Source organism: Gallinula chloropus (genome assembly GCF_964237585.1).
Source record: "Gallinula chloropus genome assembly, chromosome: 13".
In the NCBI taxonomy this organism is placed as follows: domain Eukaryota; kingdom Metazoa; phylum Chordata; class Aves; order Gruiformes; family Rallidae; genus Gallinula; species Gallinula chloropus.
In genome coordinates, this window is record NC_140098.1 from 13429571 (window position 1) to 13447408 (window position 17838).

At 50.5% G+C, this 17838-nt stretch overlaps 1 protein-coding gene across 1 annotated transcript; it reads right to left on the reverse strand.

Moving 5' to 3' along the window:
• Positions 1-259: 259 nt before the first annotated feature.
• On the reverse strand, positions 260-17837 carry KATNB1 (katanin regulatory subunit B1). Its single transcript, XM_084270222.1, has 20 exons — positions 17765-17837; positions 17449-17624; positions 14871-15001; positions 12721-12838; positions 10907-11007; positions 10338-10379; positions 9621-9704; positions 8755-8870; positions 8195-8266; positions 7823-7973; positions 7245-7432; positions 6989-7122; positions 6145-6195; positions 5913-5989; positions 4837-4956; positions 3340-3489; positions 2949-3025; positions 2479-2553; positions 1803-1919; positions 260-1327 (listed from the first exon to the last, which is right to left on the reverse strand). Exons 2-20 carry the CDS (start codon positions 17486-17488, stop codon positions 1195-1197), a joined length of 1977 nt encoding a protein of 658 aa, XP_084126348.1. The 5' UTR covers positions 17489-17624; positions 17765-17837; the 3' UTR covers positions 260-1194.
• Position 17838: the final 1 nt, after the last annotated feature.

A 17838-nucleotide genomic window follows, 5' to 3' on the forward strand; every position in this document is an offset into this window, starting at 1 on the left:
GCCACTTGCCGGCTCCCGGACATGCTCAGTGCAGACTCCGGGCGGGAAGGGGGAGAAGAGCCGGTTTCCCCCTGGAACACGCAGGGAACAGAGCCCTGCTTTCCCTGGGCGCTCCCAGCCAGGAGCCATGCCAAGGCAAACAGTGCTTCAAGAGATTCAGGCATTTACCACAGCTGCTTTTTTTAAAACAAAAAACAGTTACAAATCTTTTAATAAATTTCATTATAAATTACAGTTTCCCAGAGAACAGGCTCCAGCGTATAAAATGGGACACAGGCTGGGAGGAGCAGGGGAAGCACCAACGGGAACCTCTTTCCCTACAGGAAAGAAGAAAGAGGGACAGAAAGGTTCTGACAGACATTTATTGGGGAAAAAAACAAACCAAAAACTTCTAAGAGTAGTCCAGTGGATGTAGAAAGACACAAGCCCATGTCCTTCTGTTCCTCCACCCTCCCAGGTCCTTACCCCCAAAGGCAAACACGTGGTGCCGTACGCCAAGTCCTGTTTGTTCAGTGTGACAGATCCAGGTTCCCAGCAACAGCCCGAGATACTCATCTTCTGCGGCCCAGGGTGGCGGTAGGGAGGTCTGAGACGCCAAGAGCCAGCCTCCTCTCACTGCAGGTCCTCCAGGCCACGCCAGGCACTGCATCCCTGCACCCCAGCTCGTGTCTGATGAATCAGCCAGGGGGAAGCTGGTCCCACACAGCAGCTGAAGTCTGTGGGCAGGGAAGGGGCACCTGCCCCACCGCAGGCTTTGCCGGGCGGACCCCACAGCCCTCAGGCACAGCGCAGGGAAAGCAGTGCAGCCAGACCCAGCACAGCCATGTGCCGGCGGCACGCGCGGGTGAAGAAGGGGTGATGGCAGGGTTGGGGCCTTTTGTCAGGGAAAAGCTGGCACACACAGACAAGGGCAGCTGAGAGCTTGATGCTGAGACCATGAACTGAAACGAGCTGCTTCCTACAGGGGCTTTGCATGCCCCTTCCCCGGCCAGAGCCTCTCCTGCAGCACAGGCACCTCTGTGCTCATGTCCTCCATCCTGCCTGTAAGGCTCCAGGCTGGGCAAGACACCAGCCAGCGAGATTCCAAGTCCCCAGTGTGCCATGGAGGACAGATGAACACACAGAGAGAGGCGAAATCCAGCTGGACCGAGACAGCTTGGTCACCTGTGTGCGCACGTGAAGAGGTGGCAGCCATCACTCCAGGACAGCCATGAGGAGATGTAGTTCCCGAAAGGCACTACCATGGCGCCCGCTGAGCCCAGACTTGTTCTTGACAATGTTGCTGATGTTTTTCAGCTGCTTGTAGCACAGCTTGCATTTATGGAGCCTGCGAAGGCAAAACAAGAGAGCAGGCACAGCATGAACCCCCAGCTGCTGGAGAGACATGCTCGTCCCTGCAGTGCCAAAGAGGTGACTCAAGCAGGAGAGAAAACACAAGCCCTCCTCTTTCTCCTTCGGCTGTTAAGCTCAGGAAGGAGGGGAGTGCTGGTTTTCACAGGCCAGTTCTCAGAGCTGAGCAATCCTGTGAATGAACTGGAAATCCAGGTCCTGGCTGACAACTCCTGAGGTCGAGTGTGAAGCCACAGGGTGGTTTCACTCCTGACCTACTGGCAAGTAGTTCAGGTATGACTCAATACAGAGAGAGAGAGGAAAAAGCAGCCCTTGGTCTTTTCCTCGGCCCAGGAGGGTTTGGTGCTTGCACACAAAAGGGAAGGCATGCCCAGACCAGTATCGATGGTGAGGAGCAAAGCTCACCCAAGAGAAAGGCTGGTTCAGGAAGGGAACAAGCAAAGGTGCCTCACCGTTCCTCCCTGGTGATGTCCACTCCGACAGAAGGTGGGGCAGCAAGGATGTCTGTGATCAGCGGCAGGAATCTCTGCAGAATGAGCTTCAGGGAGGAGCAGCCGGTCTGCACGTAACTGATAAGCAAAGAGAGAACCGGGTCACACTTGAATTTCATTCCTGTCTCCCCAGCACACAGCCCCCTCGCTCACTCAGCCCTCTCCATGCTGAGGCCTGGCACTGGCGGCTCCATGGGGCCTTTCTCTCAAGAGCAGATGAGGAGCTTGGCAGGAGCCTCTGCCCCATAGGACAGGCAGGTAAAAATAGCTGCTTCTGGTTTCCTTCCCTAACCACAAGGCCCAAAGCAAATCTCCCAAGTGACCCCAAGGCTACTGCAGGGCTTCACTCCCCTCATTCCAAGGCGACAGTTTTGCTCGCATCAGTCGGCAGAGCCCCCATGTTGTACCCCCGTGCCCCCCTGGCAGCCAGAGCTGCCCGCAGTCCTGCACACTGGGTCTCAACCCCCTGTGCTCCCAGCCTGCACAGTACCAGCATCACACTGGATCTGCTGGGCTCTTTGGGGACTTTCATTAACCCTGTGACTTTCATTAACACCTGTTAGGGTGTGGAGTTCTCCTATGAACATCCACACCCCGCACGCCATCCCCCCAGCACACCATGTTCCTTGGGGCTCACCTTTCATATTTACTCTGGAGCAGTTTCTCTATCTGTGGCAGGACTATAGTACACAAATCCAGCTTCCAGAGAGACCTGAGAAGAAAAGGACACATTCTGGGGCTGGGGAGAGAGGCTGCACAAGGCTGAGCCAACACAAAGAACACTTTCTGGGAACATAAGCCCGGCCAGCAGCACACCCAAGTTTAGTGAGCAAGTTCACCAACTCCCCCTCATGATGGGAGGCGGCAGGCTCAGTGGATTCTACCGACTCCACCAAATCACTTTATGAAGCCCCAAGACCTCGGTTCTCCCTGTGCAGCATCAGTTGCCTCCAGAAAAGACCCCTCCAGAGTTACCAGCACCGCAGATTCAAAGATCAGACTGCAAGCAGACACATTCCATGCTGCCATGGCCCCCGGATCAGAGGCAGGGAGAGCACAGCGCTCCTGATGCCCAGCACAACGCTGCGCCCTCCCACCAGGACTCACGCTTTTTGGTTGACAATGTTCAAGAGGTCCACAACAACAGACAGGTCGTTGATTGCCACTGCAGAGTCCACAGAGTTCTGAGAAAGAAGGGGAAGAAGAAATCATCTAGTGCAAAGCTCCTACCAGCCAGATAGCACAATTGGGATCTAGTGGTGCTTTTCAGAAGCGATGCAGAGGAATGGAGCAGTTGGTGGGGAAGGGAAGTCTTTCTCCCAGGGGAAAGTCTTCCCACATTTCTCTGTGACCACTCAAGCATGGGTCACAGCAGCTCTGAGGACTAAAAGCTGTGAGAACCTGTGTTTTGCCTATGAGGCAGCATCAGCCCCAGACAAGCCAGAGGCACTTGCTCAGCTGCTCTCCTTGTGAGCCTCAGCTATCTCCGCATCCTTGCCTTGACGTCACCGGTGCTCCACACGGCCCGCACGGCCTCCAGGTTCTTGTGGCGGCTGGTGAGTACCACACACATGGTCTCGTGGCCTTTCCTGATCTGGGATATGGCCTCCTCATCCACGAGCTCCGTCTGGCTTTGGTTTTTCACAGCCTGCAAGGAGAGATGCCAGTGGAGAAGCGGGAACAGAGCAGGATGGCACGCAGGGCTAGGAGCTCCCTCCAGCCTAGGGTGCTTGTGCTGGTGGACAGAGGGACACTGAGCACCAACTTTCTCATAGACTGAACACCTCTGCTTCAAAATGTGTCTAAACCAATTCCTCCCAGTTTCAGCTACTTCTCTTTTGCCTCTTCTACTGCTCTACAAAAACTCTCAAAACTGAGTAAAGTTAATTAAAGCAAGCTTTCAAATCTACTAGGTTTTGATGGCAAAATGTTTTCCTGCAAACCCTGGGGGGTTTATGTGAAATGTTCATCTGAAATCAGCCACTTCTATTGCAAAGCATAAGCCTGGCACAATCTATTAACACTTCCAGTTTGATTCCCGCCCACGCCACGCTGGAATTGCTCTTCCTCTGCTCACATTCAGTTTGGGATCACAGGGATGCTCTGGCCCTTCTCCCTTTCTGTGACAGGCAGTATGCTCCTAAGAGAGGCTGGGACATCTCCAAGCAGCAAGAGGGAAAGACTCCTGAAGTGGTTACATAATGGCAGACACCAATTCTCCATCTGCATTGTTGTCCAGCATGTGGAGTTTCACTGGGTGTCTCCCTCAGCCCCTGCTCTCTGCTTCACTACAGCGTCTTTGCGAGCACAGATCACAGAATGGGCTTGGTTGGAAAACAACTTCAAGATCATCGAGTTCAACCATCTATCCAGCCCTAGGTCCAACATTAGACCATGTCACCAAGTACATCATCTCTTCTTGTAAACCCCTCCAGGGATGGTGACACAGCCACCTCCCTGGGCAGCCTGTTCCCATCTCTGACACCTTTCAGTAAAGGAAATGTTCCTGATATTCAACCTGAACTTTCCCTGACTCAACTTCAGGCTGTTCCCCTTGTCCTGTCACGAGCTACCAGGGAGAAGAGACAGAGCCCAGCTCACCACAGCCACCTTTTAGGTAGCTGTAGAGAGGATGAGTCTCCTCTTCTCCAGACTGAACAACCCCAGCTCCCTCAGCCGCTCCTCAGAAGGCTTGTCTTGCAAACCCTTCCCCAGCCCTGCAGCCCTTCACTGGACACGCTCCAGCATCTCAATCAAGACCAATGATGCTGCGATGGCAGCAGCCGCCTGGCATCCATGGCAAGGGGCTGCTGCTGCTGTCCCCACTGTGAGGCACAAACAGCACTGAGCGAGCAGAGGGAGATGGCATGTTCTCCTTCAGGACTGAGGATTGCAGGTGGCAGAAAGCAGCCAGACACTTCTGCACTGCAGAGAACACCCTTTCTGACACCACCCAACAGACACCAACTGAAAATGTTTGTCCAGAGACACTTACTGGTAAAAAGTCAGAGGCCTTCAGGCCAATGGGCTCGTTCCTGGCTGCGGGAATCACCGACGGCTCTGCTCTGGTCAAAGGAGTTGAGGTGGCAATCGGTGGCCTCTGAACTGGATCGGGCTACAGGAGAAATTGAGATAAAAGGTGTTAACAGCAACAATCTGGCCCTAGACTGGTATCACTAAACCCCAGAATCTGATGTGCGTGGGAAGGGCCCTCAGACACCCCCAGTGCCACCCCTGCCGCAGGTAAGGACACCTCCCCAGCCCAGGTGCCCTAAGCCCCATCCAACCCGGCCTTGAACCCTGCCAGGGATCCAGGAGCAGCCCCAGCTCCTCTGGGCACCCTGTGCCAGGGCCTTCCCCCTCCCCAGGAAGGATTTCTGCCTCCCAGCCCTTCTCTAGCTGCCCTCCTGCAGCTGAAGGCCATTCCTCTGGGCCTGGCCCTCCCTGCCCTGGGCACCAGCCCCTCTCTAGCTATTCCTGTAGGCCCCAAGGTCCTTTTCTCCTGACCTGCTTTCCTGTCACAGCACAGTCCTAATGTAGAAGCAGTCACCAAATTTGCTAGCATAGTTTAAGAGACAATAAAGTCTCTCTCAGGTACACGCCAAGATATAATTAAGGCTTGCAAAGAAGTGTCAAGTGCTGCCACTGCTGTCAGCATTTAAAATTTGGGCAATGGGCCATGGCCAGCCTGAAGGCAAGGAGAGAATTCTAAAGAAACCAGAGTAACATATCCTGGCCCAGCAGTTGCATGCCATGGAGGTGCCTGTGCTCAAGCGCTTGCAGAAGCCTGGTGCTTGGTTCCCCCCAGGACACCCAGATTTTGAGATGCCAGGAGAAACACCACTGCAAGAGTGAGGAGCAAACAAAAGCAACAGAGCTGTCATCTGTCAAGAGTCTTGGCTTTCAATTCTCCTGCTCAGGCAAGCCATGCGGCGGGATGCACCCTGCAGCTGCACTGCTACTGCTCTTCAGTAAAGGGATGGGCTTGATTAAAGCCCATCCATCTCCAGCACTCACATATCACTCAGAGTGGGAGCACAGACAGCCACTGACAGGTCCTACAGTACGTACGAGTTCCTGCTTTGGCAACGGGGTCTGGACATCCACAGCCTGGCTGGGCCTCGCTGCTTCCTTCACAGCTACGGGCTCTACCAGGAGAGAAAGAAACAGGAGAGCAGCAGCTGAGCGATCCTTTCCAGTGGAGCTGAAAGCAAAGGTTCTGCACAGCTACAGGCAGTTGTTTCTGCACATGTTTCTGGGGCCACTACCTCCACTCCCACCCAGGGGTCATTTTCACACTCACCATCCTCAGGCGGGGCTGGAAAGGGCTCGTTGTTCCGAGGGGGAGTTCGACCTACAGAAAAGGCAGAAGAAAAAAAAATAACAGAACAAATGAAGGAGCATTCAAGGCTACAGATTAGCCATAAGTCAGCCTTGGAGATGGGAGATCTCCAGCAGCTCCGCCGATTAGGACAGTCAGTGGCAGAGCAAGCAGTTGTCTCCTTCAGACCTTGACGCTATCCTTGAGTTTAGCCAAAGCTAAACTTTCATGGCTGGGAGGGACCAAACTGCCCTGAGCAGTTCACTGCTGCTGGAGAGGCCTGAAGCACAATCACAGGCACTGTCCTAACAAAGCACATCAGCAAAAAAATCCATCTCCTGCTGAACTGATTTACATATGTAAATAAACCCCACAACTATTCATTCCTTTGAAAAAGAATCTCATTTTTCTCATTTTCAAAATGAGATACAGGCATTGCACCATTCCTCCTCAACAACTACCACAAAGCAGTTTGCCTTTTCTTCTTTAACAGAGCCTCCTGACCTCGTACTCATCAAAATTCTGAGCTAATAAGACCCTGTTACACAGCAGCCCTTCCTAGGCAGGAGGCTTACAACAGAGCTCTGGATTCTGAACCAGGGATTGCTGCACCCGAGTAAAGCTGCCACCTGCCAGCAGTTCCCCAACACAATCAGGGGTTTTGTGCCCAAGCACAGAATATTAAATAAAAGTTTTCTAAACTCCCTCAGCCAGAGGCAAAGCCTCTATCAGAGTAAGCAAAAGCTCACTTCTACTGAGCCAGTTTAACACATACACAGCTCGAAGCCAAGCCCCAGTCAAAAGCACTATAAGTCCTGGTACTGACAGATAGCATTCTTGGGCTGGAAGATCTCTTTGTAGTCCTCCGGGTTCTGGATCTCAGCTTTAGATTCCTTCTCGTCCCGGTCATCTTCACTGCTGGGACTGCGTCTCTCACTCTCTGAGTTGTGCTTCACTCTGCTGTGGAAAGAGAGATGTTGTCAGGGCAAGTCTCAGACTCCTGTCAGAGAGTGTGAGAGCACTAAGCTCCTTGCATAGTTCCTTAAAACCCAGAAATCCAACGAGCCAGCAGGCTCCCTTACCTCTGTGGCTTACTGCAGCTACCTGAGGGCCTGTCATAGATGCGGCGAAGGGAGGACCCCATGGGGGTAGGCGGCACGAGAGGCTCATCATCCCTGATCAGCCCATGAGGAACAGAACCCGACTTTGTGACCCTGCTGAGGTCCACAACGAAGGAAGACACTGTGCTTTGTGCAAAGGAAACTCCTATCTGCAGGGGCAAAAGATGGAGGCAGTTCAGCAGGGAGCAGGGTGCGCCCCATCTCGTTGTTTTGAGAACGGGTGTGATAACACAACCGTGCTCAAGAATTTCCCAGTTCAGCACTCTGGCTTTATCAATCTGAAGCTGACAATGTTTTATGAGAGGCTGTGATAAAACTTTGCCAAGCACCATTGCTAAATGCTGGTCAAACCAAGCCTCATTTCTTTCTTCCAGCAGCCAAGAAGAGACAAAGTGGAGCACAGGGCACACAAATTCTGCTGGAGCACTGGGCACATTACAAGCCCTGGCCACTTAACGGTCAGAAGGCCTGCAAGGAGCAGGAGATTCCATCTCATGCTTTGCAGCCACCTCCTGCACTCCTCACAAGCAGCATCTTACCAGCTGGCTGTTGCAGATAGACAAGTCAGCTACTTTTCCCCAGTTCACCAAGACCACATCAAAACAACGCTCTGGCTCCCAGCCGTACACACGCAGCGAATCCTGGAAGCCACTATATAAGCAGCAGCCGTCTGGGTTGAAGAGCACACACCTGGCAGGAAGGTAGGAGCAGAATTACACACAGCTTTCCAACCCTGCTCAGCCCCCTGGCCTCACTGAACACCCCCAGAGCTGGTTCTAGCAATGAACCTATCACCCCAGTGTTCACCTCTGCAGCCCAAACTCCTCCCCAGTGAAGTCCCTCGTTCAGGACAGCCTCCCTCCGCCCCCGCTCTAGTCTGCCCATGACACTGCAGGAGGAAGTTAATATACCTGACAGGAGTAGCCTCCTCTTCAATACAGCTCACAACTTGAAACTTCTCCAAGTCCCAGAAGCGAACAGTCCTGTACATGCAACAGAACAAAACTCAGCACTCAGCCCTCTAGAAACCAGCTGTAGGACACAGTACTGAAAGAAGCTGGCAGCTGGAACGACTGCCAGGGCTGCACACACATGATGAGCCTAGGCAGAAGGTTCATCCAGCCAAGGTCCCTGAATGCAGCTGCAGACACTTCAGCTCTAGCTACAGGCTGACACAGAGCAAGGGTGCTGGGCTAGCTGGGCAGGACTGCTTCCTGCTCTGACAGGGTGTCAGCTGGGCTAGAGATGCCTGAGGCTACCGCACTGTTTTCGAGGGTGGCAGGAGCTGCCATCAGTTTTGGATGAGAAGGTGAGAGATCCATGTTGGGTACATCACAGCTGTGACCTGCTGCTGGGGAGATGCCAGGCTCGAGTTGTGTGACATTCCTGTTTTCTACCTTCCTGAACAGAAGGGCACTGAGAAAGGGAACTGAAATATGCAATTTCATCCTTTCTACCTCCCTTTACGTACCTGTCACAGCTGCCAGAAGCCAGAAGGTATTCATTAGGATGGAATTCAACAACATTTACTGGGCCAGTATGACCTGTAAACTCAAACATCATCTTCCCAGCAGCCAGATCCCACAGCTGGAAGAAAGGAAGAAACAAGAAAGGCACTATTGAAAAAATTCAGAGAATTCCAATTCACTTTGGATTTCCCTGTCACAGAAACCTTCTCCCCCTCCAAGAACAAACTCAAGGAGTACCGTCCCAGTCACTTAAAGCTCCACCCTAATGCATTTTGTTTGGAATTACACTCTTTTAAATTATCTATTTAGTTTTAATTCCTAATTTGATCTCTGGACACTTCTGGTTTATATTTTGAGATTGGTATAAAATACAGGAGTTCTGCCTATCCCGGCAGATGAAATTTCCAAAGCAAAACCCCTGGATCCTTTAGGAATTTCTTCTTCCTGTGCTATTGTCTCCAGTGAAGTATCCAGAGCCAAACAACTGATCTGTTCCTTTCACATGAAGCTGGAAACACAAGTCCCTCCCTTCACCCCCATCCCTCTGTATCAAAAAGGAGGGAAGTGGCTGCCTCAGTCTGCACGGCTTCTCCTGCTCCGCTTGGTCCTGACAGCAATCGTCAGGCAGATCATCATGTGTGGTAACACACCCTGACTGAATTAGCTGAGCAGAGCCACACGGTTCAGGTGTTGCAACTCCCTGCATGTGTACAGTGCCAACGTCTCCATCGGGTAAATGCATTTCACCGGATGCTGTGGGCCACCGGACACGATCCTCACCAACAGCCTGGTCCATGCAATGCCACAGGCCTCGGCAAGCTCAGGATGTCTACCACATGCACACAAGGAGAGCATCACAATAAATTACCTTTATAGTGTGATCATCAGCAGCAGAAGCTAACCATTTCCCATCAGGACTAAAGCGGAGACATCGAACTGCTTCTGTGTGACCCTGAAACAAGAAAAACAAAGAGTATTTTTCTTTCCCTTTTTTCTCCCCCTCTTCCTTTAGAGGAACTCTGGCTTTTGTCTTCCAATCCTGCACAATGAAATCAAGGAGCTGTTTCACAGAGTCCACTAACCATGACCCTGAGGAGCTATATCCATCCCCACTAAATGGGTGTAATTACTCTCATGTAGGCAATTTAAGCATGGTAAATACAGATCTGGCTTAATTAATAAGAACCAATTTGAAATTACTCAGCTTCACGGGTGGTCAGACAGAAGTTTCATGCCATTAACTTGGTTTCTAAATGAAATTAATAAGCAGCAAGTTCTTTGGGTAGCAACAGGCCCTGCGAGCAGACCCATCTCAGTGCAGCGGGAGCTTGCACGGTACAACCAGTCCCAGTAGAAAGAACCACTGATGGCCACTCTCCAAAGCCCCAGCCAGACTACAGCATGGTAACCCCTACAACACCCATTTCACATTCCCTCAGGGGTCAGAGGCCTGCTGAGGCTACTTCACAAACCCCACATGTCTGGGGTTTATACTGGAAGTTAAAATCGTAGCCCATCACTTTAAGGCTTGCTCAGAGAGAACTCTTTCTCCCCTCTTCTCCTGAAAACTAACAAAGCTCTTTACCTTGTACCTGAAGACACAGCCTTTTCTTCTGACATCCCAGAGCTACAGGGAAGAAAAGCAAACACAAGATATGCTTAGAGCAGTACACAGTGAGCCCAACAGTCCCATCAGAACAAGAGTTCTCCCTGGCACCCAGCTGATTAAGTGCTGCAAAAGGAAACACTGAAGGCTGCCAAACCCCTGCTTCCCTCAAGGGTATTTCCTAAGCTAATTTCCCAAGCAAGAATCACTTCTGGAAGGTATTTTTTACTAGAGAAACTCAGTTCCCACAGTTAAATACCAGCCTGATGAAGCAGATGCAATCCACTACCATCAGGACATCTGTGTTTGCAGACACCAGGTCTTGTCTGGCACCTAACTCAGTGCCACGTTCCCCAACAGAGGAGTCACACTCACAAGCTGCTGCTGAAAACACAAGCCCAGATTTCACAAGCACTTGCAAATACACCTGCCCACACACGGAAACGATGATGCACAGCATCTACCAACAGCTTGGCACAGGACATGTTCCAGTGCTCTTCAAAACAAAAGGCAGCACAAGTAAGTCTCTAGGGGAAGCTGGGCTTTACCTTAATGTTTGTGTCCAAAGAGCCAGATGCCACAAAGCTCCCGAAAGGATGGAAGTCCAGGCTGCAGATATTCGCTTTGTGCCCAAGTAAGGTACGAAGAACTGGGAGGAGGAGAAGCAGAGCAGGGAGAAGGGCCCATATTTAGTAGCTCATTGCATCCAAATACCACACAGGAGTCAAGCTATACTACCCTCACCACTAAGCACAGAGTAATGTAACACACATGAGGCACGCTACACATTGTTTATTCATTCATATACATGACTCCATGGAGATTTACCCTTGCAACACAACAAAGCAGCAATAGAGGGCCCATGTTCAACAATCCTAATGAAATCCCTGTCCTGAGGTGTGGGCACTATGAATAAAACTCAAAGGGATCCATTCTGAAAAGGCAGCTAAGAAGCTGTGCTTCGAGCAGCAGGTCTCCTCCCTTGTCACAAGGAGGCAAAATGGGACACGGGGACATCCTGTTTTAGCCCAGAAGCGAAAGGGACATTTGACTGTCTGCATTTCACCCTGCACCTCTTAGCCCCTTTCCTGCGACCCTGCACCCTGTCCAGGCACGAGCCTGACTTCTACCTCATGTCCCAGCGTTGGCACTGGGCTCCTCCAGCCACCCCTTGCAAGAAGCATCCCAAAGGCCAGGCCAGGAGGCTTCAGGAGCACAAGACAAAGAAAGGATGACAGCCTTTCAGTAAGTCATCCACCACCAACACCCTCTGTCATTTTAGGAGCGAGAAAGGACCAGTAGAACTGGTAGGCCCTATCTCTGAAAGCAGAGACAAATGCAGAACTCATCTTCCAGGAAGAAAAATTGCTCAGAGAGTAACAGGGACAATCTCTCTCCATCATCCGTCATCTGGGAGGGTCTGATGATTCCCCTGAGCCAGACTGGAGCAGTCATTCACACAGACACTGGCTCATAGGTCTCCTAACAAATTCAGCCAGGTTTTATGACTGAACTGCTTCTAACTTGAACAACAAAAGTGCTCTATATTATTTACACCACCTGCTGTTTCCCTTCTTAGCCTGGGCAGTGTAAGCCTATTTTTGTTACACATTCTTTGTACCTACAAGAAATATTCAGTTGTTTTATGGTATTCCTGCTGGAATGCACCAAGTGATTCATGATCCCTTGGTCTAGGATTTGAGAAAAAGCTTGGTTTAGGATTTGAGAAAAATGAAAATAAAATAGAATTCAATAGTTGTCCTTTAAAGGATCAGGGTTTGATGAGTTTGCAGCCTTTACATTTATTAAAAGTTTGGTCTGTTTATTTCTATGGTCACACAAAGGGAGAAGAGGAGTAAAATCACTTGAGGAAAAAATGAAAGTTAGAACCTAAAAATCAGACCAAGAGGTCAGCAAGCAGGGAATTGCTGGGCTTCTGCAGAACCCAGTACACTTAAAGCCACCAATCTGAGGTCAGATTTACAGCATCCTTTTATCAAGATGGACAGTTCTAAGGTGAGACTCTGAATACAGTTTCTATATGCCCAGTTAGTCCCTACGTGTGTGGGAACTGATCTGGAATAGAGATTTCAGCACGCTCAGGTCAAAACCCCAGAAGCTAGTTCCTCCCATCACATATAGATCTTGGTACACAAATTGCTGCTTGAGTGTGCATGTGCAGCGCTACAGTCTCAAAAGGAGGTGCACAACAGCCCTCTGAGAGGGCTGGGAAGTGAGACAATAGCAACATCAGGCTTTTGTTCTTTCTTAAGTTGGAACTTTCTGGGTTGGCATAGATATTAAGCATAAGGATACGCCAAAAAGCGCATGTTAGCCAAAGTGAAAACTCATGGAAACATACTTTTGGCAGCTTCCAGGTCCCAAACTCGAATGGACCCTGATTGGGACCCTGCAACAATGAGTTCCTCATTCATGTTGATCTGTAGGCTCTCAATGGGTGTTGTATGGCCTGTCAAGCTCTGCAAAGACAACAACAGGTCACAAGTAACAGCTAGCAACACAGCCCTGACCACAGCTGCGCTGTTCATACCCGACTGGCAAATGAAGGACCCATCTGGCATGAGCTGGAACCACCCAATTGTGTCACCCATCCTTTCTTCCCCCATCAGCTACCAGAATGGTAGAGCACCCTAAAGCCCATGGCTGCACAGAGTGACGCACTACCTCACTGCACTTCTCCTCCACACTCTCCTGCTTCCTGGGGCACACCAAGGGATGTTTAAAGTAACTTTCCATCCAGAGCCAGCCAGGCAGTTAAACATGAGGTGTGGATGCCCAGACCAGGCTGACACACACTCATACTAGACAAAGGACGCTGTGCAAGCGCAATAGCACCGTGTTTGCTCTAAATGGGTCACCTAAGTGTCAGGAACCAGTTACAAAATCAAAGCAAGAGCAAAAGCAGGGCTACTCTGAAACCTTTGCATAAGCAAGAAGCTGAGCCTTGCTGCCAGCAGTGGGTGTCACAGTGATAACATGGTGCTATTACTCAAGCATTAACTTGAGACATAAGGTAGTCATTCCAGGCTATGCAGTTCCTTTCATCCTTGAGTATCTAGAAGCTTAAAAAAAAATCAGATAAATATTTTGAAGAGGCCAGTAGATCATTAAAACACAAAAATATTTAAAAGTAGCTCTAGTAAACAAATGCCACTACTGCAGGCTTGTCAGTCAAGCAATACTCTATGCATTCCTTCATCCTCAAACAGGTCTTTCTAAATAGCAGAGACACAAACTGGGAATGCCAGTGAAGAGCTGCCAGTTTGGACAGGGCTTTCTGAGGATCTCACAGGCAACTGAAATCCTCTACGTGGCTTTACAGCCATGACCTGCACTGCTTAGTGAGAAACAGAGCTCAAACTCCAACCAAAGTCACAACACTACTTGAAAAGTTTCACTTCTCCCTCTTCCCCAACACACACCAACAGAATCCTAACAACATAAGCACTAAAGATGAATTTCAGAGGACAAAACACACAGCATAATCCCCCCCAAAAAAATCAAGATTCTCTTGATGCACAGGTCCTCAGCAGCTCCAGTCAATGCCTCTCAGGAGCACCAGCTTCTGACATCTGGCATCCCCAGGCAGCACAGGAGGGGCACAGCTCTCTGCTCTCACACAAAGAGGACAAACATCACTTAGTCCTTCAAACTTCCTGCTTGTGGAAGGCAAGATTCTGCTTTCAGACTACTGCGATGCCACCAAAAAGGGCCTGGGAAGGCATGGCTTAACTACTCTATGCAAGAAGGAAAGGGACTCCTTTTGCATCAGTTTGATGCAAAATATATATTTATATTTGAGTTCAGCAAACAAATGGAAAAACAAAGTAGAGAGGTTGTTCTTTCAGCCTTTCCTGGTTTCTTCCTCACAAGGTTCCCACTGGCTGGAGAAATGCCTTCCCTACACAACATTCTTGTGCCGTTAATTAAATGAGTGACAATGCACTTGTTAAAGATGGGTTTCCACAACACCCACTCAAAATGAAAGCAATGCAGGACAGCCAGCCATTAAATAAATTTACATCCATTAAATAAATTTACAGAGCACTTTAGTGACACTGCTGGGGTAACCCTACTCTTTCTAACAAGTTAGCAAACTATTCAGACAACCTTGGTGCTGGGGATGTTCCTGCTGTGGGGGTAAACTCCAGGGTATAATACTGGCCCCCATAGCTTGCACTATAAAACCAGCTGATCTTGTACAAAACTCTGCATTTAGTTATGTGTAGCCTGGTAATGAAGCCATGATACTCATTATCTGAGCAAGCACCAGCCAGCAGATGCAGCCAGCCAGCCCAGATTCTCTCTGGAGCAGTGGTCTCACCAAAGTCCATCCCCATGTTTGGCCTGAATCTGGTCATCCAGCTTCATGCAAGTAAACTTTCTTCACAAGTCCCACAGGCTAAACAATCTTTTCTTTCATTCCTCACCTTTCACACCTCAGAATTAATATTTCTACCCTTCAAAAGTTGAAAAGGGGCCTGTTCTTACCATGATGCAGTTGGGCTTGTTAACTGACCATAAGTTGACCCGACAATCATCTCCTCCAGTTGCCAGCAGCCGGCCTGAGCTCTTCCCCAGGACTAGTGAAGATACGTTGCTGTTGTGGGCTGTGATCTCTTCTGTTAGAAACAAAGCAAACAAAGCAAAGATAACAATTTTCCCTCCTAAAGGACTAAAATAATTCTTCCTCCAGTAACACTTTCCAGTTGCCATGGGACAAGCTGCAGCAGCCCACAGTTCAGATAAGCCCCAGGACTATCTCGCCTAGAACAGACCTTCTGGGCTTTGCCTGCTGTACTTAGGATGTTTGCTGACCAAGCTTCCCAACTCCAAAAAGCTTACAGAAAGCATCTTCTCTCACTAGCAGCAGCTCAGTAGCTTTTAAAGATTTGCTCAGCTGTGGCAGCCTGCACAGAGAAGCTGCTTTACCTTCAGTACCCAGGCAGGCATCAGGAAGCCAAGCTGTCTCAGGAGCTGCAGCGATACACAGCAGCCAGAGGTGTCTAGGGAAAGGTGCTGTAACCCCGTCTGAAAAGCAGTAGCTGACTGTCCAACCCCAGAGAAACTGGAGGATTAGCAGCAGTACAGGTTGTTACCTTACATGGGGTGAGGGGGGGTGGGGGGGGAGAAAAAAAGGCTGACTCAGCAGCAGAGATAGGTGGAGCTCCCTTGGCAGAGGTTTTGCTACTTTCCCACTGTTGTAAGACAGGGGAAGCGGAGCAACGCACAGCGTGAAACTGTGACAAAGGAGGGACGAGTGTGTCTCCAAAAGCACAAGAGAACAGATGTGCTCAACACTGAGAGGCTGTTAAAGAACTGGCGGGTGGGAGGAATGGGAGTTCATCATGAAGATCTAAGCCTGGGGCAAAAGAGAAGACTGAAGAGCATCTTCCCTTTGACAGAACCGAAATATCACAGTGGATTTTTAAATCTGCTCAGATCTTTGTCAGGGGCTTTTGGCAAACATATTTCCCGATTTCTTCCTCCTACAGTTCTCTTCTTTGAAAGTTCATGGGATGTGCATGCTTAATAGCTGTGGAATGTGTTTGGAGAAGGCTAGGTAGCAATCAATTCGGCTTTCTTTCGGGTTGTTTCTCGGGGAGGAGCAATTTGATCACTGTACACACAACACTAATCCAAAAGGATATTAGACAGCTGCAGTAATAATTACAGGTACTTTGATCTCCAGATCTCAGAGAGCTTTTCTGAAAGCAAAACTGCACAACTTTCACTTAGGCTGGAGAACCACCTTTCAAATTACAGAGGTAACTGGACTGTAAATGACGTGAGGAAGGGAACTCTGGAAAAGCGCTGGTGTCGTGTTGAAAGAGCGACCTTCCCCGTGACAGCACCAAAGCAAAGCTGTGTGCATACCCAGGCTTGTACAAACACTGCAATTAGTATTAATGGACCAACTCACTAGTTAAAATCAAGAGGGCAGCTGGTGAGCAACGCTGCTGAAACAAGTGTGTCAGCAGCTCTGCTCTTCCTCTCCTCTTGAATTTACTCTTAATAATACCCTGTTAGTTTAAAAGTCACTGCTGGAGCATTTGACCCTCTGTTCCTAAGAGCCAGTTTAGAGCCTGATGCCAGTCTTGGCCAGATAGCATCATCTTCTCCCTCAATGAAGCGCCAGCTCCCTTAAACTCACAGTTATATATATACCTTTATATGGATTATTCAGCACCAGGTATCACCCACCAGCTCAGCAGCACTAAGCTCCTAATAAGCACTGCCAAAACCATTTCTAATATTCAGAATGCTTCTTGCTCTAAAGAGGATGTGGAGAGGGGGCAGAGCCTTCCAAAAACAAAGATGAGGGCCTCCTGCCTGCCTAAAGGAAATGAAGATTGATTCAATTCTGACTTCCAGAACTGGAGTTTCAGGGATGGGAAAACAACATAGGGAACTTCCTGCTCCAAATGATTGGATACTTCAGCTCCCTTAATGCTTGGGCGGGGCTGTTTCTGCAAACCAATTCCCAGGCCCCAAGTCACTCCCTGAAAGTCAAATTTCTGAACAACCATCACTAGTCACTGCACCTAGACATTCACCAACAGTCCCAGTGACATTACCCATCAGCGACCAGAGAAGCAGCTAGAAATGGACAGCCAGCAACCGCTTACTGCGCCTTCAGAGGACAAACTGCGATGGAAAAGCAGCTGACTCCTACGGTCAGCAAAGCAATTTGGAGCTGCTGAGATGTGCGGGCCCTGCAAAGATCACCTCGTGCCTCCTGCCACAAAGAGCTCAGAGCGCTGTCTTGCACCGTGTGAGGGTCGTGTGGGGTGAGCTAGACATTTAGGATAGTGTTCAGAAACTAGCCAGGGAAAATACAGTCTGGGACCCTTGGAAAATAGCTGCAGGGAGCCCCCACGCTGCTACGTTTGCAAAAGGACTTCTAGGGCTTGATAATTCCAGGCAGCATCTCGGAAAGCAGGGCCGGGGCACCCACCCAGGGTCGGGATTAGCCGGTTCCTGTCACAAAACGACTCTTCCACCCCCCACCCTGCAGCTGGGGAAGCTCCTCCGCCCTCCCCGGGCTGCGCGGCCCGGCGACACTCACGCAGCTTCCACGCCGTCTTAGTGGTGACAGCCACGGCCATGGCTCCGACGGGCAGGGCAGGGCAGAGCCGCCTTCCTCCTCCCAGCCAGGCTCGGCCGCCCGGCCCTGCCTGGGCCGTCTCTCCGCCGGCGCGTCCTACCGCCACCGGGCCATCCACCCGAGCGTCCCTGGCCGCCCTGCAAAGCATAAACCACACCGGCCGCCGTTACGGAAACGCCCCCGACACGCTGGGCCGGGGAGCGGGAAGGCCGCGCCGAAGCGGCGGGCAGGGGGCGGGGAGGATGAGGAGGGGGGCGGCAGCGGCGCGAGGCCTCACCGTTAACGACCATCACGGTAGCCAGGGGCCTGGGCGGGGAGGGGGAGCGGTAGGAAGCGCTCCTGGGGCCGCCG

Coding starts and splice junctions, on each gene's coding strand:
- KATNB1 (XM_084270222.1), bottom strand. CDS start 17,488: ATGGCCGTGGCTGTCACCACTAAGACGGCGTGGAAGCTGC. Junction 7,123..7,244: donor AGCTGCAGTAAGCCACAGAG/GTAAGGGAGCCT, acceptor CTCTTTCCACAG/CAGAGTGAAGCACAACTCAG. Junction 2,554..2,948: donor AACATTGTCAACCAAAAAGC/GTGAGTCCTGGT, acceptor TTTTCTTCTCAG/GTCTCTCTGGAAGCTGGATT.